Source organism: Stenella coeruleoalba (genome assembly GCF_951394435.1).
Source record: "Stenella coeruleoalba genome assembly, chromosome: 9".
Taxonomy (NCBI): Eukaryota; Metazoa; Chordata; class Mammalia; order Artiodactyla; family Delphinidae; genus Stenella; species Stenella coeruleoalba.
This window is the reverse complement of record NC_137155.1, coordinates 16,596,926-16,623,054: the sequence shown is the minus strand read 5'-3', so window position 1 is coordinate 16,623,054 and position 26,129 is coordinate 16,596,926. Positions and strand designations below refer to the sequence as shown.

Below are 26,129 nucleotides of genomic sequence, written 5' to 3'. Positions count from 1 at the left end.
TATAAGAGGGAAAGCTGGGTGTGGGGTTTATGGGAGCTCTCTGTGCTGTTTTTGCAATTTTTTGTATAAATCTAAAACTATTCTAAACAAAAAATGTACTATAAAAAAGCATGGAACATAAAATTTAAAACAGCTAAGTTGATAAATTTAAAACTTTTGTTCTTTAAAAGACATTATTATGAAAGTGAAAAGATAAGTTATAAACTGGTAAAAATATTTTCAAATCACATATCTGACAAAGGAATTGTATACAGCATATATAAAGAACTCTCAAAACTCAGTAATAAGGAAACAACTAATTTTAAAAGATTTAAATAAATTTAAAAGATTTAAATTTTACTAGGGAAGATACATGGATGGCTTATAAGTACACGAAAAGATGCTTGACATTACTCACTAGGAAAATGAGAAACCATTGCACACCTATTAGAACAGCTGAAATTTTTAAATGGGCAATACCATGAGCTTCGAGGATTCAAAGGAATTGGACTTCTCATTGCTGGTAGGAATGCAAGATGGTACAGACACTTTGAAAAAGACATTGGCAATTTCTTAAGCATACACTCATCATACAACCCAGTAACCCTTCTAAAATGTTTACCCAAGAGAAGTAAAAACATTATGTCCCGTACACAAATCATCCATAATCATCAGGAACTGGAAACAATCCAAATGTCTATGGACTGGTGAATGAACGAACTGTGATGCGTCCATACACTGTAATGTTGCTCCACAATAAAAGGAGTGAAGCACTGATGTACACAACATAAACGCGTCTCAGACGTGAAAGCGGCAGATGCAAAAGGCAACACACTGGGTGAATCCATTTAGCTGACTTTCTGGAAAATGCAAAACTATAGTTTGCAGGGACTGGGAGTAGAGGGAGAGGACCGAGTACCAAGGGGCAAGAGAAACTGCTTGGGGTAGAAGAGTCTATATCTTGATTGTGGTGGTTATCACACGACCACATACATTTGTCAAAACTAATCAAAATATAGACATGAGGGCTTCCCTGGTGGCGCAGTGGTTGAGAGTCCGCCTGCCGATGCAGGGGACACGAGTTCGTGCCCCTGTCCGGAAAGATTCCACACGCTGCGGAGCAGGTGGGCCTGTGAACCATGGCCGCTAAGCCTGCACGTCCGGAAACTGTGCTCCTCAACGGGAGAGGCCACAACAGTGAGAGGCCCGTGTACCGCAAAAAAAAAATATATATATACATATATATATATATATATATATGTATACATATATACCTGAAAAGGGAAAATCTTACTGTATGTAAATTATACCTCAAAATACTTTGAGGTATTTGATTGAATACATAAATAAAACTGGGAATATATCTTCTATATAACTTTACATACTGCTGCTCTTTTTCATTTAACCTCAGAGCACTAAACATGCTATGAAAACATGACTTAAATGACTACATAAAATTTCACTGTGTGGGTGTGTTGTAACTCAGTTACCATCCCATTATTGGACATCATTTATTTCCAATTTTCTTACATATATTTCTTACACAAGCATCTCTGCACACCAATTTCATCTGTCATCTCTGATTATGGCATTAGGAGAAAATTCTAGACGTGAAATTACGGAGCCAAAGGGTATAAGCAAGCAGTTTAAGGTTCTGGATATTTACTGCCAATTTGCTCTCCAGAAAAGGTAAACACAGCTTACATGTGCCGATCATCATAACAGTGGGTCTAAAATAGAAATCTTAAATACATCTCTTTTTTCTCAATAGGGAACAATCATACAGGAAAAGACTTCTTCAAAGTATTTTAAGGAGGCAGCACCCTAACTCTCAGATCTAGAACACCAAGCTAAAATGTGAGAAAAAGGTCTATGGGATAGTGAGACAACGAACAAATCTACAGAAAAGAGGATTTTCTGTGACATTTCCAGGGGCCCTTTATGATCAAAGAACTCTTGAATAATATTTCTTCTCAAGAAGAGAGATTCATTTTTCCATCTATAACACAATACTTTGCATAATGAAGACAACTAGCACACTAATGCATTAGAATCTGATTTACACTTAAATTTTCAACAGCAATAATTTATTTCAACTGTTATCCCTCTCCTTTTAACCATCAGGAGTAAGAATGTTGGAATTTTCATAATCATGTTTCAATGTAAAAAACCCTGTATTCCACAATAGAATCCTAGGCTCACAATATTCTTTCAGGTGCTGGTCACTATAATCAAGACATATTTTATGCAAATCGATGACTATTCTTTACCAAAGAAACAGAAAAGCCTTATTAATTTTCTGATGACGTCTCTATTCAGATGTTAGCTCTGCTATAGCTAAGGTAAACGCATTGCTAATCTAACTAACGTTTTAACTAAAAAGTGACAAAAATAGAAAAACTAAGCCTGGACAACATTAAATTCAATATCAAAATGTCTTCATGGTGAATGAATAAAATTTCTGAACCTCAGCCATCTGATCCTGGAGTTCTGATCATTTTCCATCACTGACTTGAAAGATGAAGAATGTCTGTCTGAATAGCTCCACCTGAAACCCTCTTTTCTGAATTATTCAAGCAGGCATGAATTTTGATGGTACAGAATTCATGTAGAACTTGCATCATGAAACTTCAGAATAGAAAGAACCCTGATTTGCCCAAAGCCTCACAGTAGGTTGGTAGTTGTGCTGTGAACTCAGCGTCTAAACCTTGCACTCTCGTACTCACCCCTCTCCACCTTGCTCTCTATCCCACGTTGGCTGGCATAACTCACTTGACTGTACATTTCAGATGTCTCCGGCCAGAATGTTCGACCTGTGAAACGAATCAAAAATCACACCAATAAAGGTTCCATTCCAAACCATCTTTAACATTCCATTACATCTTCCAGGATTCAGAGGAGACCAAAGCCAACTTCTAACATCAAAGAAACATATTTAGAAGGAATTGCTGTAAACAATGAACATCAATTCCTAGATCCAGTGTTATTTATTATTGTTATTATTATTATTACTTAGGACTTACTTCTTTTTAAGAAAAATGCTCTATAATTTGAAATATTTGCAAATGACTTGAATGGGAATCAGAATAAATGTCACATCCCTCCACTGTGAGCCTCTTCCCCTCCCTCAGACACACACACACACACACACACACGCACACACATGCACACACACATTTCCCACAGACTGCCAGGTACCCACCCAAGGCGTCCCCTACCCTCTGCACTCAGGACCAGGCTGCCCCGAAAACCTCACTAAGACCAGCCTGGAGTAAAGTGGAAGGAGGCAGAGTACCCCCTAGGCCCACTGTCCTGGTCCTTCAGGGTCCTCTCTCCTTCCACGTCTCCCTGCCTCTCACCCTACCCCGTTGTCATGGCTGCTCCCCCAGCTCCAACTACCTGAGAAACCTACCTAGCGTTAGATTCCTACAGCAAAACCCAATAAAAGCCCAAGAAGGGCTAAGCCCTCCCAAGCAAATGGATCTGCAGAAAACAACGCTGGACAGACGACAGACTATGAGAATTCTCCTCCCAGCTGTACCTACTCATTAGCTGAACAACCCTGGGAAGGCGCTGTGGCTCTCTGGGGCAAAACAGGAAAATTAGGAGGCTGGGCTGGGGTGTTCTCAGAGCTTGCTCTAAGCCACACCTTTCAAGGTCCAGGTTGGCTGCATTTTAATAGGAATAAAGAGCCCAGCAGCATGGGGACTCACCCCACAACTGTGTCGCTTGACCAGTGCTTTCCACAAAAAGCCACTAAACGTTCGTCGATCCGTTGGGAATTTTGATGAGCCCCTTCTGGTTTGTTTTGCCTTGTTTAAAATATCTAGCTCGACACAGGGGAGTGTGACGGGGAGTTGAGTGGGCAGGGCTCTGGCTCCAGCCATCCCGGGCATTGGCGTGCTCCACAAGGACGTTGTGGGATTTAAAAAAAGAAAAAAAAAAAAAAATCTAGCTCAAAAGTAAACTAGCTTTTGAAAAAAATACGTACAATTCACCAAGATAACAGAAACATCCAGCAGTCCGTTCACTATAATCATTCATATCTGCAAAGCACTGAATTCCACCCTGCACGTAATGAGAGAAAAGCCTCAGGCAGATACCTGCCAAATGACAATGAAAAAGCAACAGAAGGCTACGGAGTGACCCCCTGATGTAGTAGCTGCAAGCACAGAACATAAGCATCACCCACCAACCTGTCAGTACGGGGAGGCAGGGTTTACCTCTAGAACAGATCCTGGCACAAAGAGGTCCTCGATAAATTTTTGTTGAACGTCTGAATAAAGCCATGGGTGGATCAATGAACTGAGAAGAAGAAAGCAAGCAAAGTCCGGCAGAGGTAAACCTACCTGTTCTATCATGAGAAAAGTAGGTGTTTTTAGCAATACCAGCCAGGGGGTAAGCATTACAGGGCAAGAGAATGAGCAAATTCTCTTAGTGGTGTTTTCCCCCGTGACTGCAGGAGCAGCTGATCCATCCTACAGCTGGGAAGCAGAAAGTGCCCGGCTACCACGAGTTCTGGTACAAAGGAAGCAAGGGCCAACTCTCCACCTTTGCTAGAATCTGAACTTCCATTTAAAGACTCTGGGTGCTTCCCCCCGTTTCTTATCTCCCCCATTTTTCTCCCACCTATCCTGTCCTTATTTCAGTATTATCTCTGATTCTGTGTCCGTTATTCCATTTTGCCTTGTTTTGTTTTTCAGCTCTGCAATTTATCTAAGTGAAACCTCAGACTTAAACCTTATGAAGGTGTTTAGGAGATAAAAGGGAATTTGAATATATAATTTTTAGAACCCCACCCATATCGTCATGTTGTAGCAGTCCAACATAGCTGATACCATTATAAATTGGAAGAGGTGTCTGCAGTTGGCCCGCAGGACTCCAATACAGAGAGACTCTAGGAAGCCAAGTCTCTAGGGCGGGTGGAGGAAGGGTTTAAAACTCTGAATGACTGCCCGTGGTTGCATTCATGAAGTCTGTTTTTTAACCGGCTTACAAGTAATTTCAGACAACAGTTATAATAGATAACCTTCTCTTTCACCTGCTGATGGCATTTAGAAGAGGAGGCACATACAGCGGCTTTAGATGTCAGCAGGTTGCCCTGAGATCCTCAGCCGATCTAAACAATCTTATCACAGGAGTAAAGGAATTCCTGCCTTAGTTCATTCATTCATAAACTTATTCATTTCACAAAGATTGAACATCTCTGCTGTACACCAGGAGAAATACAAAGGTGAACGAAACAGGGTTCTTAAATTGATTTTTTTTCCACCTTGGGACTTCACAATCCTAGGATAGTTTCCTCCAGGGGTGACTAATTAACTTCCTCCAAATGTGTTTATAAAGATTAGTGGAGAAAGCGGGATACAACAGGTGTAGGTTCAAATCCTGGCTCTGCTACAGAGATGTGTGACATTTGACAAATTTCTTAACCTTTCTAAGCTTTAGTTTATTCATTCATCTATTAAGTGGGAATGATAATGCCTATCTCATAGGATTGTTATTTTTGCTTGAAAGAAAAGCAAGCATAAAATGCACACAGTAGTACCTGGTGTATGGAATTATCCTCTGTATTTCTGACCATTTTTCCCTCGGTTTGTACTCTTAGTACTTTTAGTGAATTTGACCTCCTCTCCCAAAGAAGCTTGACTCTAATATGCCGTTTTATGTACTGCAGCTGTTCTTTGCTTTCAGCACATGCTGATATGAAAATTTCAAATGAGCAAACTGAGGCTTTATAATGCTTTTTACATTAGTACTAATGAAAGCTAACATGTATTAACTCAAAGCCAGCCAAGTTGCAGGCACAATTCAGTGTTTTACCTGCGTCACCTCGCTTAATTCTTAATAAGAGCTCTGTGAAGTAGGTGCTATGTTGCACCTGTTTTTACAGCTGAGGAACAGGGAGATTAACTAGCTTGCCCAAAGGTCTGCTGCTGGTCAGACTGGAAGTTAGGATTCTTGAACCCAGGCAGCCTGGCTCCAGAGGCCACCCTCTTAACCTCTTGCTAAGGGGCTGTAATGTAGTGATTATTAGGTAGCATTGGGTTGCAAGTAAGATCGTAAGAGAGATCAAAGTTTTCAGCCAATTAGTTTGATCACAAAATGCTAGGAATTCATCAGAAGTTTATTACATAGGTTTCTGTAAAAAAAAAAAAATCTATGTCAAAATACACATTATGTATTTTGTATGTCAAAAATACATATATATAGGGCTTCCCTGGTGGCGCAGTGGTTGAGAGTCCGCCTGCCAATGCAGGGTACGTGGGTTCATGCCCCAGTTGGGGAAGATCCCACATGCCGCGGAGCGGCTGGTCCCGTGAGCCATGGCCGCTGAGCCTGCGCGTCCGGAGCCTGTGCTCCGCAATGAGAGAGGCCGCAGCGGTGAGAGGCCAGCGTGCCGCAAAAAAAAAAAAAAAAAAAAAAATATATATATATATATATATATCAAACATTTGGGAGAATGAGGTCAAATATATATATGTGTGTATATATATATATATACACATATATATATTTTTTACATTATAGATTGTTTCTGTTATACATAAATTGAATCGACACAGCTAGTTCTTCTGTAAAATTTGGGAGCCTGTGTCTGGGTTTGTCTGAACTCTGTAAACACAATGCATTCATTCAGTATCTACCGAGCACTTTGCACATGACTGGCGCTACGCTAATGATAAAAAGCTTAGCCCTGCCAATGAGGAATTTGTGGCCCAGAAGGGGAGAAAGAGACTTAGCAAGGAGGTAATTACACCATCACTGGTGTGAAGAAGTACTGCAGACACACAAGGGTAAAGTAAACATCCTCCCCAAGACCCTTTATTTAATAATAATAATAAAAAAGAACAAGTCCCTTTTAGACTTCTGGAGGCACCCTTCACGTGGGTTCTCATAAGTATATTTTTCACTAATTCCACACATGTGAGGGCTGAGCCCTGCTGAGCCCAGCCCTTCCAAGACAGAACTTCCCTCAGCTCAGTTGGCTTCAAGTAAACCGGAATATTCTGCACTTCTGCAGTCTCTGTCTCCCACCACCCAATCCCCAGCCCTCTCAATGCCTAGGTTTCTAGAAAAATAAATATATGAGGTCAAATCAGACAGTTCCTTCCAGAGACAGGGTCTCCACTATGTTATGGATGATTTCAATGGAATCCTGTCCAAGGGCTAGAAAAGGAGCTCTGAGAGATGAAGTCAAAGTCTCCTCAAATGCTTGCTTTTATGACAATTGAAATTCACTGGGCTTGGGTTAACAATTGTCAACACTATTCCCAATCTCAGACCTGGTTTTGTTCGAAGGATGGAGAGAAAAGAATTAATATACAAAACACACTTTTAGATGCTTAGCTTTAAGATGGCAAAAAGAAAATATAGGGGGAAAATGTCTTTTGTTTTCATGTTAAAAGCAGAAGTAAAAAAAAAGTCTTCAGCTCTGAAGAACAAGGAATAATAGCACTACAGAAAGCAAACTTTTTAAAGATAAGTCTTATATAGCAGCAACTTTTTTAGTACAAAATTTACAGATTATGGTATTTCTCATAACTCCTTGCTGCCCTAGGGAAAAAATATTTTATTTAACTTTTATCTGATTTCATGGCTATCTTTCCTTTTATTTTTTAAAGCACAGCTTATCCTCATTAATCAGATAAAAATAGTTTATCTTTTTTTTGATGACACAAATGGAATATAATTTATACACCAAGTCTTCTTGTTCTTCCTTGTAGTACCTAGGATGTTTCCTTGCACATACATTTGCTGATCAATAAAGAAGATATTTTCATTTGGGACCAAAAAAGACACGAGTTTATTTATTCACGCTCCACAGAAAATACCAGCTCCTACCAGAGATAATAAAATACGTGGGTATCGAACATGTCAGTGTTCTTCCAAATGTTCGTATTCAATTTTAGGAAAAGTTTATTTGACAAGTTTGGTCAAATACATAATGGAATAATGCAAAGGAAGTAAAGGAAGCTCTGGAGGAAAAAGCACTGAAACGTAATGAAAAAAGGGGAGACTAAGATCCAGATCTCAAAAAAGCTCTAAATTTATACTGACGAATACTTTTCAGAGCTTTGCTAACCAGGTCGTATACAGTGCTTTGAAAATCTAAAGGGCTATAACTTTCTAAAGCAGAATTTCTCATAATATGATCTGACCCTTCCACCCCTTCCCCCCATCAGAACCATAAAGTGCTCGGATTCTAAGGTCCTACTCCTATATTTTTAGGAAATCTACCACTTATTGGTAAGATACCCAAAACTAGGACAAGGATTCCACTCTGCAAAGGATGCACAAACCCCACTTTCTTTATCATAAAGCTTATGTTAGTTTGGTAAATGGATGAAGGTGACAAAAACACATCAGCCCTTGGGAAGCAGTGAATCCCCTAAGCGCTTAAAATTTATCCTGCCCCTTTCTAAGGAGGAGCACAGACACTGCTCTATGGCCTCCCCAAACCAGGTGCTTCTGTCAGAACTAACCCTGCTACCCTGGCTAAACACAAAGGTTTACCAGTGAGATGGTCTATATTCATATTGGCTACACTCACTTACTAATCAGATTCTCACCACTGATGGGGCTGGGAGGTGAGAAAAATGGAAAGCAGACAAACCCACGTGGCCAAGGACTGGATGGAGTCCAAGCTAACTGTTGCTACTGCCTCATCTTAAGTTACCGCAGCTGAGGCTATACCTCGGTCCACCATTGCTCTGTAATGATGTTAGAGTAGTTGTATGATGATAAGAATTAAATAAAACGAAATCTAGTAACAGCGTAAGTTAGAAAACATCAACAAGAAGACAAAGTAAAATCCTTTGTTTTCATTTGAATCCATAATTATAATAGATACAAAAGTTGCAGTGCCTCCTGGGAGGCAAGGTTCTTGTCAACAGAAGCACAAAGTCAATCCACCCACAGGAGCACCATCAGAGGGTTCATCCTGAAAGAATACTGAAGCACATGGATTTGAAAAGGCTAGACCGACTGATTTCTCCGAAACCAAAAGCCTTGGAGTCTAGAATTCCTCTAAGTTTGCTTGATGCACTGATAAGCAAAGGGAGGCTGTGGAGGAATTTTGGTGAAGCCACATACCCTGGAAATGTCACAGCCAGTTTGTGACTTGGAGAAGAAGAAAAGGAATGACGTTCAATGACATCAACCATTCCACCTCATAGATCTGTTGTGAGCCTGAAATGCTCATCGGTGTAAAGTACTTTGAAGAGGGCAAGTGATCAGTAAAAAAAGATATTATCAGTATTAATGATTGCTGACATTTCTTACAGTGTTTTAAAGTAGGTTATAAAGAAATCGGCAGCTCTGCCATTCCGTGCAGCTTGCTTTAGATGACACTACTGCCTTAAAGGAGTGCAGCCTGCACCCTGCTTTGGGAGCAAATCTCTCTCTTTGTTTAAGCCACTGGTGGCAAGCTTTCTGTTACTTACAGCTGAATGCATTCCTAACTGATACATTGTCAATACCACTGAAATATAGTTTCATATTTTATTGGCACAGATAACATTAATGATGCAGGCCTTATGAAAGGTGAAATTATTAAGAACAAAACTGAACAGATGACATTTGAGAAAAGATGCCAGAAAAGTTTCGTAAAACAAGTAGAGTCTTGGAGAATCCCAGTATTCTGCACTATAAGCATACCCTCATAAAGCAAAGTAAACTGTAGGACCTACAGGTTCTCTTTGTTACGACATAACTGGAAGTTGAAGAGTGTTTTACTCCTGAATCTCAGCAGAAGCCCAACACAGAGAAGTGTTTTCTTCAAAGAATGGAGACAATACAGTGAAAGAGTGCTTTGGACCCACAAACTACTATAATCAGTAAGAAGACTGAGACAACTGTGCCGCTGCAGACACAGGCTATCTTTCATAAAAAAGGAAGAATGACTCAAAGCATGAAATCAAGAGTCCACAGGGTTGAACTGGAGGCATGGAAAATTATTCCCAGGCTTTGCATCCCAATGAAGGAACAGCCAAGCTGCGTCCAGCTGAATTTCAGAATTGCAATGGACCAGTGGCCCTTGTGTACCTCCTTGTTTCCTACTTTTTGAAGAGCAGTGTCTATTCTGATTATCCTACGCCTGTCCCATCATGGAGTGTTGATCGTACCTTTAAGTCACAGGTATTCGAATTGAGGGGAAGTGTACTCAAGAACCTGTGCTTAAGAAACTGCATCTGAGGAGCTTCATCCACACCTGGACCTAATTTAGATGAAACACCCTGGACGTTGAGCTGATGTTATAAAGGGCTGGGACTTTGAGGAGAGATTCTCTGTATGGGGTGAGGATATTTTGTATGTGAGATGAATGCAAATAATTTGACCCCAGAGGGCAGACCATGTTGGCTTAAAATATGTTCATAAATTCTTTTTTAGGACCTCTAAAAGTGGAGCCTAGTTCCCCTTGCCTTCAGTGTGATTTGGACTTAGTGAATCATTTCAAAAGAATAAAATAAGATAAAAGTGACAATATGAGTCAGAAACACTATAGAAAGTAGATATGATAGTACTAACAGTGTTATAGTCTGAGGTCATTTAAGGGAAGGGGCAATGAGTCATCAAAATCTAGAATTCTAAACCTGTCAAAACTGTCAATTAAGTGTGAGAGCAGAATAAAGACATTTTCAGAGATGCAAAGCCTCAGAATATCTGATCTATTCACTCTTTATTAGGAAGTCATCTGAGGATGTACTCCCGCAAAACAAGGAGAAGAGAAATAAAGAAAGAAGATAACTGACAATAGCTATAGCATTTGCTGAGTGCTTATTTTGTGCCAGGCACTGTGCTGTGTGTGTTTTTCATGTATTATTACATTTAACCACACAACAATCCTATGAAGTATATACTATTGCTATTATTATCTTATAGAATAGAAGACTGAGTTATAAAGGGGCCAAATAAGTTACCTAAGTTATTGGTAAGTTGTAGAACTAAGATCTAACCCTGGGCAGTCTGGCTCCAGAGTCCCTGATCTTAAATACTCCCTATCTTCCCAGATAGCTATGTTACCAATGAAACTGTGGAACCAAATCAGGACAGCAGCAAAGGAAAACCTCAGGATGAAAGCTATAAAGCAGGACTATTGAGTCGTCAGTATAATAAACTGGGGCAGGAGAGGAGAAGGATTCAATGAGACAACTCTAGGAGAAAAAGAAGATGACCTCATAGATGGCATGATTTGGGAACATTAAAAGAGCGCAAGAAAACAAAGAGCAGTTAGAAAATCAAAGAAAATCAAAAAATATCCATAAGATGGACAATCCCTCGAGCCCTTCCTTTCCAACCAGGGCCTGGCAGGATGGCTCCCGCAAAGAAAGGTGGCGAGAGGAAGAAGGGCCGGTCCACCATCAACGAGTTGGTGACCAGAGAATACACTATCAACGTTCACAAGCACGTCCATGGAGTGGGTTTTGAGAAGCATGCCCCTCGGACGCTCTAAGAAATCCAGAAATTTGCCACGAAGGAGATGGGAACTCCAGATGTACACATTGATACCAGGCTCAACAAAGCTGTCTGGGCCAAAGGAATAAGGAATGTCCCACACCATATCCGTGAGCGGTTGTCCAGAAAACGTAACGAAGACTCACCAAACAAGCTCTATATGTTTGTTACCTATGTACCTGTCACCACTTTAAAAAATCTACAGACAGCTAATGTGGATGAGAACTAATTGCTGATTGTTGAATAAAGGTATAGAACTGCCTTCACATCTTAATCTTCCTTTTCTAGTTGCAGCTAAAGTCTTGTATATCTTTAAGCAGTTCCCAACTACAGGATCATTTGGAGAGCATTTCCTAAGTACTATGCTTGGGTCCCTTCTCCCCAGTCCCTGCAGTTTTTGAATATTTGGACAGGGTCTAGGCAGGTGTTCTAAGGTGGTTTTGAAGCGCAACCTGGATTGAGAATGACTATTTAGGTAGTTGGCACATTGTGGGTATAATGCTAATGTTTTTAAATGCAGGTTTTGTTGATTCTAAGATACACATTTTTCCAGAAACTGGCATGTAGAACTTAATTGACATTTTTCACATTTTAACAAACTAAAGTGATACACTTGATAGTCTTAGATTTAATGAAATATGTACAGTTCCTTTTCAGCTCACTTATTTGTAGTGGCCCCATGAGGTGTTTTTAGTCCTGGTTTATGTGGAGCTAAAGCTCAAGGGTAACCTTTTTTAAAGGTTACTAACAAAATCTGCTTGTTTCAACCTGAAAGCAAGGTGTTGCAGCGATTATGTCTCATTAGTGTTTACACCACTGATGTGAATTAAATGCCATAAAGCAGTCCCCTTTTGAAGCCCTACTGATGACGGTAGTGGGGTTGGGGGCCACCTGGAGTGTAATGTACACTGTGAACATGGTGGGTGGGGGAGCATCTCCAGGTTATCCATTCCCTGGCACAGTCCAGACCTTAGACACTGAAACAGACCAAGTCAATACAAAAATTCCTTATTAAAAAAATCTGGAGACCAAAAAAAAATGTCCATAAGATGGTCTTAGTCTGAATGCACCAACCAAAATGTGGCATGGTTTAAAGCACTGATGGAGTATAGAGAAAAAGAATCCATTTCGCCTTGATACTAGGGATGTCCTCATTCAAGAGGTCCAAGTGTTGCAAAGAAGGATCAGTAATTCTAAGATTTGAATATCATCTACATAGTCATAAGAACATAAACCATTTTTTGGTTTTCAAGTTTTAGAATCAAACTTTTCACAATTTTCAAAGGACTCAATTGCAGGGAAGAATAAAAATGTTAATAGCAATGCCAAAATAAAAGTACAAAGCTGATAGTAGGTGGAAAAGAAAAAATGCACAAAGGATAAGGGAGACATTCATCTTACAATGTAGGAAGTGAAAATTGATAAAACAAGCAAAAGAGACAAGTATCTAGTTTAAAATTACATAACGTGATGGTTAATTTTATGTTTCAACTTGGCTGGGCCACAGGGTGCCCAGATATTTGGTTAAACATTATTTCCAGTACGTCTGTGATGATGTTTCTGGGTAAGATTAACATTTTTTTTGTTTTGTTTTTTTTTTTTGCGGTACATGGGCCTCTCACCGTTATGGCCTCTCCCGTTGCAGAGCACAGACTCCGGACGTGCAGGCTCAGTGGCCATGGCTCACGGGCCCAGCCGCTCCGCGGCATGTGAGATCTTCCCGGACCGGGGCACGAACCGCGTCTCCTGCATCAGCAGGTGGACTCTCAACCACTGCGCCACCAGGGAAACCCAAGATTAACATTTGAATCAGTAGACTGAGTAAAGCAGATTGCCCTCCCAAATGTCAGAGGCAATCTAAACTGTTGAAGGCTTGAGCAGACTAAAAGACTGAGTAAGAAAGAATTCACTCTCTCTGCCTGACTGTCTTCAAGGTACTGGTCTTCTCCTGCCTTCAGACTGAGACTTGAAATGGAACTTAAACCATCAGCTCTCCTGCTTCTCAGGCCTTCAGACTCAGACCAGAACTATACCATTGGTTTTCCTGGGTCTGGACTTCTCAGCTTTCATAATCATGTGAGCCAGTTCCTACTGATACTGTTCCTTTGTAGAACCCTGACTAATACACTTATAAACTTCATCCATTATGCCTTTTTGCCCTCAGATCTGGTTTCTGCATTTCTCCTACAAACTACATTTCCTAGGTTCTTTGCCAGCTGGCTTCCAGAGTGGCTTGACCAATAGTAGCTTGACTGCAGAAAGGAAGGGAGGTATAAGCCCAGATTCTATCTCCTTTCTGGGCAGCCCCTTCTCCTGTGATCCCTGCTCCTACTAGGCACAGTTCTGTGTTTCTCTAGCCCTGGCATAGAAACACTTTCTGATGATACTTATTCCTGGTCATCATCATTTTTTTGCCTCCTGGGATCTCCCATCACCTATGTAACTATTTAAAATACCTATAGTGAATAATTTTCTGGCTGGACCCTGACTGAAACAGTAATAAAGATAGGAATTCAGCAATGTAAGTATACTTGGAGGAGAGCAGAGAGAAGAAAGGTGGTATAAGGGAACTACATCTCATCTTCATATAGCAAGTCAGTAGATGGTACCTAAAATGATAAATCAATAAGCAGTGCTACAGTATATTATTTAGAATTATGAAGATAACAAACAAAAGAATAAAAACCTGAAACAGTTCAAACTGTTGCCTCAAACTATTGAGTCAGTAAAAGACCTGTGGTTGCCAAGGACTCAGGGGAGAAAGAGAGAGATGAATAGATGGAATATAGGGGATTTCATGGCAGTGAAACTACTTTATGGCAATGGTGAATGCATGGCATTATATATTTGTAAAACTTATAAAACTATACAAAACAAAAAATAAACTCTAAGATAAACTATGGACTTCAGTAGAATCAATATTGGCTCATCAACTGTAACAAATGCACCACACTAATGCAAGATGTTAATAACAGGGGAAACTGTGTGTGTGTGTGTGTGTGTGTGTGTGTGTGTGTGTGTGTGTGTGTGGTGGCAGGGATGGGGAGGTACATGGAAACTCCCTGTACTTCCCAGTCAATTTTTCTGTAAACCTAAATCTGTTTTTAAAAATAAACTCCATCAGTGAAAAAAAAAGAAGGGAGGGAGGGTAGGAGGGAGGGTGGAAGCTATCTAAAAGACATGAAGGAAACTTAAATACACATTTCAAACTGAAAGAAGGCAATCTGACAAAGCTATGTACTTTATTATTCCAATTATATGACATTCTGAAAAAGGCAAAACTATAGAAACAGTAAAAAACAAAAAACAAAAAACAAAAAACAAAAAACAGTGGTTGCCAAGCATTGAGGGGGAGAGAGGAAGTGATGCCTAGGTGGAGCACAGTGCCTTTTTAGGGCAGCGAAACTATTTTGTATGATACTGTAATGGTGGATACATGACATTATGCATTTGTCAAAACATATGAAACTGTGCAACAGAAAAAGTGAACCCTAGTGTTAGTTAATAATAAAATGTCAGTAATGGCTCATCCAGTCCTAGCCACAGCAATAAGACAAGAAAAAGAAATAGAAGGACCCCAAATTGGAAAGAAAGAAGTAAAACTATCACTGTTTGCAGACGACATAATACTATACTTAGAAAATCCTAAAGACAACACCAGTAAACTACTAGAGCTCATCAATGAATTTGGCAAAGTTGCAGGATACAAAATTAATATACAGAAATCTGTTGCATTTCTATATACTAACAACAAACTATCAGAAAGAGAAATTAAGAAAACAATCCCATTTACAATCGCATCAAGAAGAATAAAATACCTAGGAATAAATCTAATTAAGGAGGCAAAACACCTGTACTCAGAAAACTATAAGACATTGATTAAAGAAACTGAAGATGGCACAGATGGAAAGCTCTACTGTGTTCAAGGATTGGAAGGATTAAAATTGTTAAAATGACCATACTACCCAAAGCAATCTACAAAGAAACCCCTATCAAAATACCAATGGCGTTTTTCACAGAACTAGAATAAATAATTCTAAAGTTTGTATGGAAACGCAAAAGACTCTGAATAGTCAAAACAATCTGGAGAAAGAAGAACAAAGCTGGAGGTATCGTGCTCCCTGATTGCAAATGATAATACAATGCTACAGTAATCAAATGGTATGGTATTGGCGAAAAAAAAAAAAAAAACCCTGACACATAGATCTATGGAACAAAATGGAGAGCCCAGAAATGTACCCACACTTAAATGAGCAATTCATCTATGACAAAGGAGGCAAGAAAATACAATGAGGGAAAGGCAGCTTCTTTAATAAATGTCACTGGGAAAACTGGACAGCTACATGAAAAGAATCAAACTGGACTGGTTTCTCACACCATACACAAAAATAAATTCAAATAGTTTAAAGACTTAAATGTAAGACTTAAAACCATAAAATTTATAGAAGATAACATAGGTAGTATGCTCTTTGACATCAGTCTTAGTAATATCTTTTTGGATATGTCTCCTCAGGCAAGGGCAACAAAAGCTAAAAAACAAATGGGACTACATCAAACTAAAAACTTTTGCACAGTGAAAAACTATCAACAAAATGAAAAGGCCACTTACTGAATGGGAGAAGCTATTTGCAAACAATACATCCAATAAGGGGTTAATATACAAAATATGTAAAGAACTCATGCAACTCAACATTAAAAAAAAAAACCAATTAAAAAATGGGCAGAGAACCTAGACATTTTTCCAAAAACACAGAGATGGCCAACAGGAACATGAAAAGATGCTCAACATGACTCATCATCAGGGAAATACAAATCAAAACCACAATGAGCTATCACCTCACACCTGTCAGAATGGCTATTATCAAAAAGACAACAAATAACAAGTGTTGGCAATGATGTGGAGAAAAGGTGTACTCTTGGTGGGAATGTAAGTTGGTGCAGCTGCTATGGAAAACAATATGGATATTCTCAAAAAATTAAATACAGAACTACCACATGATCCAGCAATTCTACTCTTGACTATTTATCCAAAGAAAACAAAAACACTAATTAGAAAAGATATATGCACCCCTATGTTCATTGTTGCATTATTTACAATACCCAAGATATGGAAGTAGCCTGTGTCCATCAATAGATGAATAAAGTAAGTGGGGTATATATATACATATATATATGTATATATATGTACATAGACATACAATGGAATATTACTCAGCTATGAAAAAGAATTAATTCTCTCCATTTGCGACAACACACCCTAGAGGATATATGCTAAGTGAAATAAGTTAAACAGAAAGACAAATACAATTTCACTTATCTCTGAAATCTAAAAAATAAAACAAATGAACAAATATAACAATATAGAAAGAGACTTACAGATACAGAGAACAAACAAGTGGTTGCCAGAGGGGAGGGGGGTGGGTGGAAGGGAGAAATAGGTGAGGGAGATTAAGAGGTACAAACTTCCAGTTGTAAAATGAATTAGTCACAGGTATGAAATGTACAGTGTGGGGAATAGAGTCAATAATTATATAATATCTTTGTATGGTGACAGATGGCAATTAGATTTATCATGGTGATCATTTTGAAATATATAGAAATATTGAATCACTGTGTGTAATAGGAACTAACATAGTGTTGTAGATCAATTATACTTCAAAAACAAACAAACTCATAGCAAAAGAGATCAGATTTGTGGTTACCAGACGGGGGGGGGGGGTGGAGGGAGGGGGAATTGGATAAAGGCAGTCAAAAGGTACCAACGTCTAGTTATGGTATTACTAGGGATGTAATGTACACTGTGATAAATATAATTAACACTGCTATACGTTATATACGAAAGTTATTAATAGAATAAATCCTAAGCGTTCTCATCACAAGGAAAAAATAATTTTTTCTATTCTTTTAATTTTGTATCTCTATGAGATGATGAATGTTCACTAAAGTTACTGTGATAATCATTTCATGATGTATGTAAGTCAAATCATTTTGCTATACATCTTAAGCTTATACAGTGCTATATGTCAATTACATCTCAATAGAACTGGCAGAAAAAAAATTAATTAAAAAATTTTTAATTAAAAATTGGTTCATCCATCAATTATAATAAATGTACTCATATTAATGCAAGATATTAATAACTGTAGAAACTTGGGGGGGGGATTCTGTACTTTCTATGGAATTTCCCTGTAAACCTAAAACTGCCCTAAAAAAATAGCCTATTTAAAAAAAAAACCCTAACTTTTAAAAAAAATGTAGGGAAGGGGTGTTTGTGGGTGAGGCGGGGCTTATTATTGTTAGCCCTCACGTGCTTTTTAAGGTGTTTTTTTTTTAACTGTGTATAAATTATTTGGGTTAAAATATTTTTAATTTTTTTAAAAATCTGTTTACCCACCAGGAAATGAAAAAGACCAAAGCTACCAAGTGTTGGCAAGGATATGAAGTATCCAGAACACTACTATGAAAGTTCATGTAAATTGGTATATCCACTTTAGAAAACTGGCAGCGTCCAACGAAGCTGATAATTTGCATAGCATGTGACCCAGCAAATTCACTCCTAGACAAATATTCCAAAAAAACAAAAATTTCACCACAGGACATGTTTGTTCTCTGTGTGCACTGAAGCTTTATGCATAATTGCCCTAAACTGAAATCTACCTAAATGCCCATCAAGAGTTGCAGAAACATTGTAGAATATTCACACAATGGAATTCCATACACCACCGAGAAAAAATGACTTATAACAACATGTAATAATATGAAGGAATCTCACAGATAATTTTGAGTGAAAGAAGCTAGGCATGTGACACTTAATTCCATTTATATAAAGTCCAAAAAGAGGCAAAATTATCTATGCTGTAAGAAGTCAAAATAAAGATTATCTTGGAGGAGAGATGGGGAGTGATTGAAAGGGGCATAAGGGAGTCCTCTGCGGGTACTGGCCAGATTCTGTTTTTTCAATCTGTGTGCTAGTTCCACGAGTATATTGAATTTATGAAACTGTATCAAGCTGTGCTTATAATACTTCTAATATATGTACTTTTTAGTATGTGTATTATGCATCAATAATTTATTTTTAACCTGAGAGTTTTGACCCCTAAGCCACACTTTTTTTCTATACTCTCGCCACTAAATATTTAAACACAGAATATGTACTTGAAAAAATTCCGTGTATATATATATATATATATATATATATATACACACATACATTTTACAGTTAATTTCAGTACTTGGAAGAATCTCAGTGTAACATTTCTATGAATACTTTCAGAAGCAGAAGAAGTCCAATTTTGAGTCCAACAGAATATTTATTCAAACTTGCTGGGCTAGCCATAGTGTTTGCTGTTGTTATGATTGTTACCTTCCAGTTGGTTTCTGGATATGCTTATCATGTTACAGATCATGGTTTAGGGTGACATTTACCAAGACAAGTGAGCATTGACAGCGAGAAGTCATCGCTCTTGTGAAATCAAATCGGCAATCAGGCTCCATTTTGAGCTTCTTACTACGGGATAACTTCCATCTAATGAAATTCTTTTGTGTCAGCTTTAGATACTGAAACCTCAGCTTGCTCACCAAGTTAGAATATGCTCTGTTATTCTTTGTGCTAAGAGGAATTAGAACTAAACTACAGGCTTTAGACCCAAAATCTGAAAATAAGTGTGTCACTGCTTCATAGATGAGGATTGTTTTACTTTTAGTAATAACGTTCTGCTGTTCAAACATAACTATCATACTCATTTGTTTCCTTGAACACCGGAAGTACAAACTTCACAGAAATTAATTCTAATTTAGTCTGTACATGCAAATTAATATGGTTCTCAAGCAGCCCTTCCTGAACTTACACCAAGGGAAAACTTAGTGTGGAAAGTTGGCAAGTTATGGGATCAACAATAGTAATCTATTACTTTTATAAATTCTCAGATAGTTTAAAACATGTAACAGTACATTTTAAATATCTTTCAGAGATACCACGATGATAAAAGAAGACTCCCAAATTTTAAGAAAGCCTAAAACTCCAACAGTAAAAACTTTTTAAAATCAACTTACTCCAACCTCCTGCCGGTTTGTCAACAGGCTAAAAACATGTCGAGATTTCTCTGTCTTCGATTTAATTCACCCACAAATTACCATCTCTTAATTCGTCTTTTAGCTTTCCCAGACCACACTCTATTCTCAGGATGCTAAATTCCCAGAGGACCCCACTCTCAGCTGTTCTACTCTCAGCACATATGCCTCCAATTAATAGCATTTATTAAGTATTTTCTATGTGTCTACCATTTACATCCCCTTTAGCCCTTTCAATAGCCCCATCACTTCTTTTACTAAGCATATTTGATACTTGAGGGAGCTAAAGCACAGTTTACATAACTTACCTCAAGTTCTAATGCTTAAAAGTGGTGAAACCTTAATTCCATTCCAGGCACTGGGATTCAGTTATTACACTATGCTGCCTCTAATTATTGATAGGAACTTCAGGCCACATAGTAGTACTATGAATCCTGCCCTTGCTAATACTCCACTCCTACCTTCTAGACTGTAATGAAAATTCTGGCTTTACTCATTCTGTGGAACAGATCTTACTTCTGCTACTCACATGAAGCATTTGGACTTTCTTTCCTAGCATGAAAGAATGTGAGCTTCAGACTTTTTATCACCACCACAGGAGGACATGGGGCTAGGGCTCAAAACTGAATTTTGATGCCTTTTTAAAGTCCTTTTTGCTGGCAAACTTGGTAATGACTTGGGATTGGCCATGAAGTACTATTCTGGAGACTCACTAGATCATTCAAGAGTTGATGTCACATAGAGTCCCAAGACAGCACAAGACACAGATCTCAAGTTCACAAAAAAAAAAAAGTCAAAATTGATCCCACTGTTAATTATGATGTTTTCCAACTCACATGCAAACATAAAATCCCATTTCAAAAACTTTCAACATCATTAGAAAAACCAGTCACTGTGTATTCTCTAAAATTTATTTACAGTTAATAAGTTAAAAAGCAAAGTACAACCAGATTGTAAATCTTAATCATATGCACATCAAACTGTCCGAGGAAACAATTCGGTTCCATTACAAACAATTGCCTTCTACTGCACTTAAGACGTAACAGTCTATCAGAAAATGATTCAAAACACACCAATAAAGTATTATAATAAAGTAAATATTATGTATATACGTCCACTAAAAACCACCAATTTAAAGAGTGCTGTGGCAGCCCTTAAAACCAAAAGCTTTCAGTTCAAAATTGCTGATTTTTTTTGTATTCAAATATTTTTAATGTTTCTTTATTGAAGAGTTTTCAGAAAAATAGTACTATCATTTGCACGTAGCAAATCAATAAGTGTCAGCCACCAGCTTAGTTACACGTGTCCAACGGGGTACTCGAACTTCAACAAAATAAATACACACCACAACAGCAACCCTTTGCACTATCAACAACGGAGCTTGCCCTCAACGATCATGACATTCCTGGTTTCTGGAAGGGAAAATAAGTTGCTGGTTGACAGGAAGGAGGATAAAAAATGACATCAGGAATCCCCAAAGGTTAGCGGAGATGCCAGTCACCACATTTAGGCACTCTAAAGTTAAAAATGAAATAAAAGCATAGCAAGGTGATCAACTTCCTCCTAGCTTCCCCCTCTACTTGCGCCATATGAGATATAAGGTAATCTTATAAGAGAATGAATAAAATCATGAGTTTTCTTTTAAAAAACTATATACAAGCTAAGCTACAGACTTAGAGGACAGGAAATGGATTCCTCACCATAAAGGCCACCTTGCCAGTTCCTCTTCACATTCTGCCCAATGTACCCATAAAATACTTTCACTTTCCTGTTAATATACTAACCAACTATATTAGTTGTTTCTTCACGTTTTAGAAGATGTAACATAGGCTTTGCTAAAGAACAGCTGGCAGAAATAAAGATTTTTCGACATCTTATTTCACAAACTAGAAATGGCATGATTTTTAAATAGACCAGATAAATAACATATTGAATTCAAGATGGACAATCAGATCCTAACTGAAATCAGACAGCCCAGATAATCCAAAGAAGCATTTTTGCTAGTTCAAGTGCACTAAAGTAACAAGGCATGAGGAAAAAATGTTAAGAAACTCAGTTAAAATAAATGCATGGTGTCAAATGGTTGTTTCAGTTTTGAACTGAGCAGAGTTATCCTCCCAGCTAAGTCTAATTTCAAAATCCTCTGGGAAACTATCTAGATAAACTGTACGTTAAAATTACATTCTAATATGGCCACTGAATTTATTTTTTAATTATTATAAAACTATATACAATAGTGAGTGGTACCAATACATATTTTTTCCTCAGGGGCTAGTTAGCTAAAAAATTTTAACAATTTGGGGGTGGGAGGGGAAACCCTATGTATCTGAAATACAACTGGCAATAAGCTAATAACCAAAAGAATATATATAAGCTTCCTATCACACAAATAAAATTTAACACTCTCCATCAACTAAGTGATGATTCACTTTTATTTACTCATGTGACAGTGTTTGTAACAACGCATTATTATTAAGTAGTGAATAAAAGAATATGAGGCATACTGGGAAACTGGCATCAAGTCGTAGATATATATATATATAATTTTCTTTTTTCTACAAAACAAGAACACTGAAATTAAAGTCACAAAACTCCTACTTACGGACTATTAAACTTGAAAAACTCAATCCAGAAAGCTATGCCATTTGAATTCTAAGAACACAAGAGTCAAAACTTCAACTCTTATTATTCTCCTACGAAGCTGCCAAGCAGAGATAAACCTTAATATTGAGGATTTCATATGTCGACTTCCAGCCAGTATGAATCGTTCCATGGCAGAATACTTAAATTTGAAAAACAGTGGTACAAAAACACCACTTGACCCTTTAGATATTGCAGTAAAATCTGGCTGTGGCACCACCGGCTAAAAACCATTAAGTCTTGCTGCCACCAATGACCAAAGGCACTTGGATAATCAAGAATTCCACACCGGGCCGTATGATATAAATGCTATCATAAAAGTGTAAAAGAAGGGTCAGTACTCTGTGTGACTCGCCTGTTCGATTCCTGTGGTCTTCAGCTGTCAACAAAGACCGGTAACTGCAAACATAATTATGAATGGAATTAAGATAAAAAAGGAAACTCATGGAGCAAAAGAGACAACTCATTGTCATGATGTATATAAAAGTGATGGATATTAGTTTGGACATTTCTTGCTATCCAACAACAAAAAGTAAAGAAAGACCTATTTTGCCCAAAGTAACTTCAACCGGTTACATGATACCAAGAAATGTCCCCACCCCCTCGAAATCACTAATAGTTCTGAGAATTCTAATGGGTATTCTGTTTATCATTTTAATCACAAGGTTTACACACATTTATTTCTCCTATGTGATTCCCAATTTAAAATAGGTTATCCTTGAACTATACCTGGATTTGTATGTTAGACTAGTACAAGGAGACCAAATCACTTCCAATAGGATTCCATCCATCTCTTTAACCAACACCAGTTCTTTATAACTCTTTTTTTCTTTATCACAAGCCATGTGGTTTCAATGCACTTTAATTTTTATTTAATCAAAAAGATTTAACAACTAAACTTTTCCTAAACAGAACTTTATATGAGTTTCAACCATTTTCTTTAGGAGCTCAGCAAATATAAACATTAAATCTCAATATAAAATCTTTAGAAACACCTCAAAAATGTTTAACAGTTGTAGTTTGCATCTCTTTGTTTGCAATCACTGAGCCCATGGAATTCACAGCATACAAATCCTTGCACTATTAACAGTCATAAGCTTGAATCTCTTAGAAAAATATCCTTGGTCAAAGCTTTGGAATCCGGTTAAAATTAGGAAACGAGTGGGATTCAGAATACCCTGAGCACAAACGGGTGCAACAGCACAAAACAGGTTCGATCTTTCGTCCAGAAAGAGGGGTGGCAGTCGAAAAGGAAAACGGGGGTAGGGGTAGAGGAGCGGGGTGAAAAGCAAGTAGATTCTGGCGTTATTACACAAGCATGAAACCAAATTCCTTTGGAAAAAATAACGACTTCTTCGGAGGACTTCCAGACCAGTGAGGTAGAGTCCAAAGGGAGAAAACGGATCTGCCCCTCCAGTCCTGGAGACGTCTCAGTCCGGGGTACGGAAGCAAAGGGCCCTCCCCCACGGGTCCGGCGGCCTCCTCCTCCGCAGCCCCGAGCCGGGAAGGGGCGGAGGGCGCACCTGCCCCGGAGTCCCAGACGGCGGCGCCGCCGCGAGTCCGGGGCGCCGGGCCGGGAACACCAGCCAGTGAGTTCTTCGCCCGTAAAGTGCACGAGGGGACGGGGTCCAGGCCGGATCTGTAAACACTCGACTGACACTTGTCCATCCCTCCGGGCGGAAGCTCCGTCGCCGGCTGGGAGGGCGACGCGGGCCGCGTCTCACGCCCGAGGCACCGGGAAGCGGCGGAGCCTCACCACGGGTTCCAGGTTCACTTGCAGGACTTGGTGCGCTTTACGCCGCGCCGCCGCCAGGCTGCGCTCGCCCCACACGTCGTCGCCGACGCGGATGGTGGGGAAGGTGGTCAGCGTCGGGGTGGCCGCCCTCCAGATCTCCTCCAGGGTGCGGCCCCCGAAGCAGGGCTCGGGCGCCGCGGGCTTGGCGGGGCAGCTCTCCCCGGGGTCCGCCGGCGGCGGCGGCGGCGGCGGCGGCTGGGGCTTCCTCCGGCGGGCGGCGGGCGCCCGGGCTCCGCGGCGCCTCCTCCTGGCCGCCGCGCTCGAGGTCGGCCTGCGCGTCGGGCCGCGGGCGGCAAGGGGTCCCGGGGGGTCGGGGACCAGGGCCCGGCAGGAAGAGTAGCCGTAGACGTCCTTGCTGCGCAGGATATGCGGGGAGAACTGGTGCTTGAGGCTGCAGAGGAAGCTCCAGAGCTCCGCATCCGAGCTCATGAACTCCGTGCTGCGTGGCATGAACAGCTTGAAGGCGTCGCCCAGCGCCTTGGTGCTGTCGGCCAGCGAGAGTTGCGACCGCGAGTACACCACCTTCTCCTCCCGCGCCTCCAGCGCGGCCCCTCCTCCCGCCCTAAAGCCGACGCCCCGGGCGGCCGCGGCCCGGGCGGCCGGGGACCGGCGCCGCCGCCTCTTCACGCTGCGCCGCATCGGAGGCCGCTCGGGGCCGCCCGCGCTCGCCGGGTCCCGCCGCCGCCGTCCCCGCCCGCCTTCGGCTCCGCGGCAGCAGCAGCTGCTGGCGCCTCCCGCCCGGCGCGTCTCTAGCTACTTTTCTCGCCTCCGCCGCCGCCGCCCCTCCCCCTCCGAGGGCGGAGGACGCGGGTGAAGATCCTGCAGACCGGTACAAGATGGCGGCCGGCGCCCACCCCTGGGCTTTGTCATTGGACGGCGCCTCGCCCCCCTGGTTTCTCTTTCTTCTCCTCTCTTGCCTCCTTTCGCCCTCTGCCTTTCTTTAAATGTGCCCGCCTCAGGCCCCTCCCACCGCAGCCCCGACTCCACCCATTGGGTGCTCTCAGAAGAGGGGCGGGGACTAATGGGGGAGAGGCCAGTTCCTGGTAGATGGTGCTGGGGTGGGTGATGGTGGTGGCCCTTGAACGCGAGTCAACAGTTAGGTGGGTATATGGGGAGGGTGCCTTGTCTACAGTAAGGGGTGGACATCAGCTCCACCTTGGGGAGAGTCACTCTCGGAGTGAGTGGGTGTGCATTTGAAGACTGAGCTTGGAGGTCTACCAGTCTGAATAACAAAGAGAGACGTGCCCAAAGGCTGTGGTTTGTATCACAGAAGGGGAATTTGGGTCTAAGTCCAGGGGGAATGGGCCTTTCACCATTCCCTTCTAAACCTTCAGAGGCCTCTTTTGCATCTTCATCCAACTCTTCCCGCTTTTGACCCCAATCCATGTCAAACAACACTAGTAATCCAGAATCATTCAGGTAATATGGACGGCATCAGTGGCATTGTCTCCTTCTAGACAATGGAACCATCTTCACCTTTAAGAGATACTCTGCTTATCGGGAAAGCAAAGCCTTTTATACCCGTAGAACTAAATACTCTGCTCAAGTTGATCAAAGATCAATTACGACAAAGCCATTCTCCTTACGGAAAATAGCATTTTTGAATATATAATTGTTTTTTAAATGAATGCACTTCACTTTTCATTTAGTTTTAATATGTCCCTTTGCAGCACCATCTCTATCATTGAGAAAGGATGCAGCTTCACAATCAAAAACGTTCTGCTGAAGAGAACACACTGTTAAGAACCCATCACCTTTTGTATTTGAGAGGAGGGGACTATGAAGGTTTATAGAGTAATGGACAGTCTTCAGTCATCTTTTCTATCCTCAGTACTTAGTTCAGCACCTGTCAGATAGTGGGCACTCTATGTTTGTTGAGTGAATCGATGAAATACCACTGATAATTTAAAATGATGTGAGAAAGACACACTTGAAATCGCTAAGAACAGGACAATTTTATATTTTACATTGCAGTTTTCTCTTAACTGCATTAAAGTTTTAAGGTTAAAAAAATCTCCTAATACTTAGAACTTTAAGGTAGGCATGCAAATTTTACCCTTAAGTGAGCACCTTATTTGCAGCAGAGAACTAATAAAGCAGAGTTTTGTGATTTGCACATACTGCTAATGGTTCCCTCGAATATTTGAGCTGAAAGACACCTAGTTCAATCTCCTTATTTCACAGATGA

At 40.2% G+C, this 26,129-nt stretch overlaps 1 protein-coding gene, 1 long non-coding RNA gene and 1 pseudogene across 3 annotated transcripts in view; 1 reads left to right on the top strand and 2 right to left on the bottom strand.

Moving 5' to 3' along the window:
- Nucleotides 1-2,709: 2,709 nt before the first annotated feature.
- LOC307191291 overlaps nt 2,710-26,129 on the bottom strand; it is a 220,558-nt gene continuing 197,138 nt past the window's right edge. Inside the window, exon 4 of the long non-coding RNA XR_013829681.1 lies at nt 2,710-2,792. This is a non-coding gene — a long non-coding RNA (uncharacterized lncRNA). The remainder of the gene's footprint in view (nt 2,793-26,129) is intronic.
- Nucleotides 11,264-11,665, top strand: LOC307191721 (large ribosomal subunit protein eL31-like; annotated as a pseudogene). The gene has a single exon. The product of its transcript is annotated as a large ribosomal subunit protein eL31-like (transcript).
- Nucleotides 20,335-24,722, bottom strand: CCDC71L (coiled-coil domain containing 71 like). The gene has a single exon (XM_079932300.1). The coding sequence runs from the start codon at nt 24,578-24,580 to the stop codon at nt 23,867-23,869; it is 714 nt and encodes a 237-aa protein (XP_079788426.1). The 5' UTR covers nt 24,581-24,722; the 3' UTR covers nt 20,335-23,866.

Coding starts and splice junctions, on each gene's coding strand:
- CCDC71L (XM_079932300.1), bottom strand. CDS start 24,580: ATGCGGCGCAGCGTGAAGAGGCGGCGGCGCCGGTCCCCGGCCGCCCGG.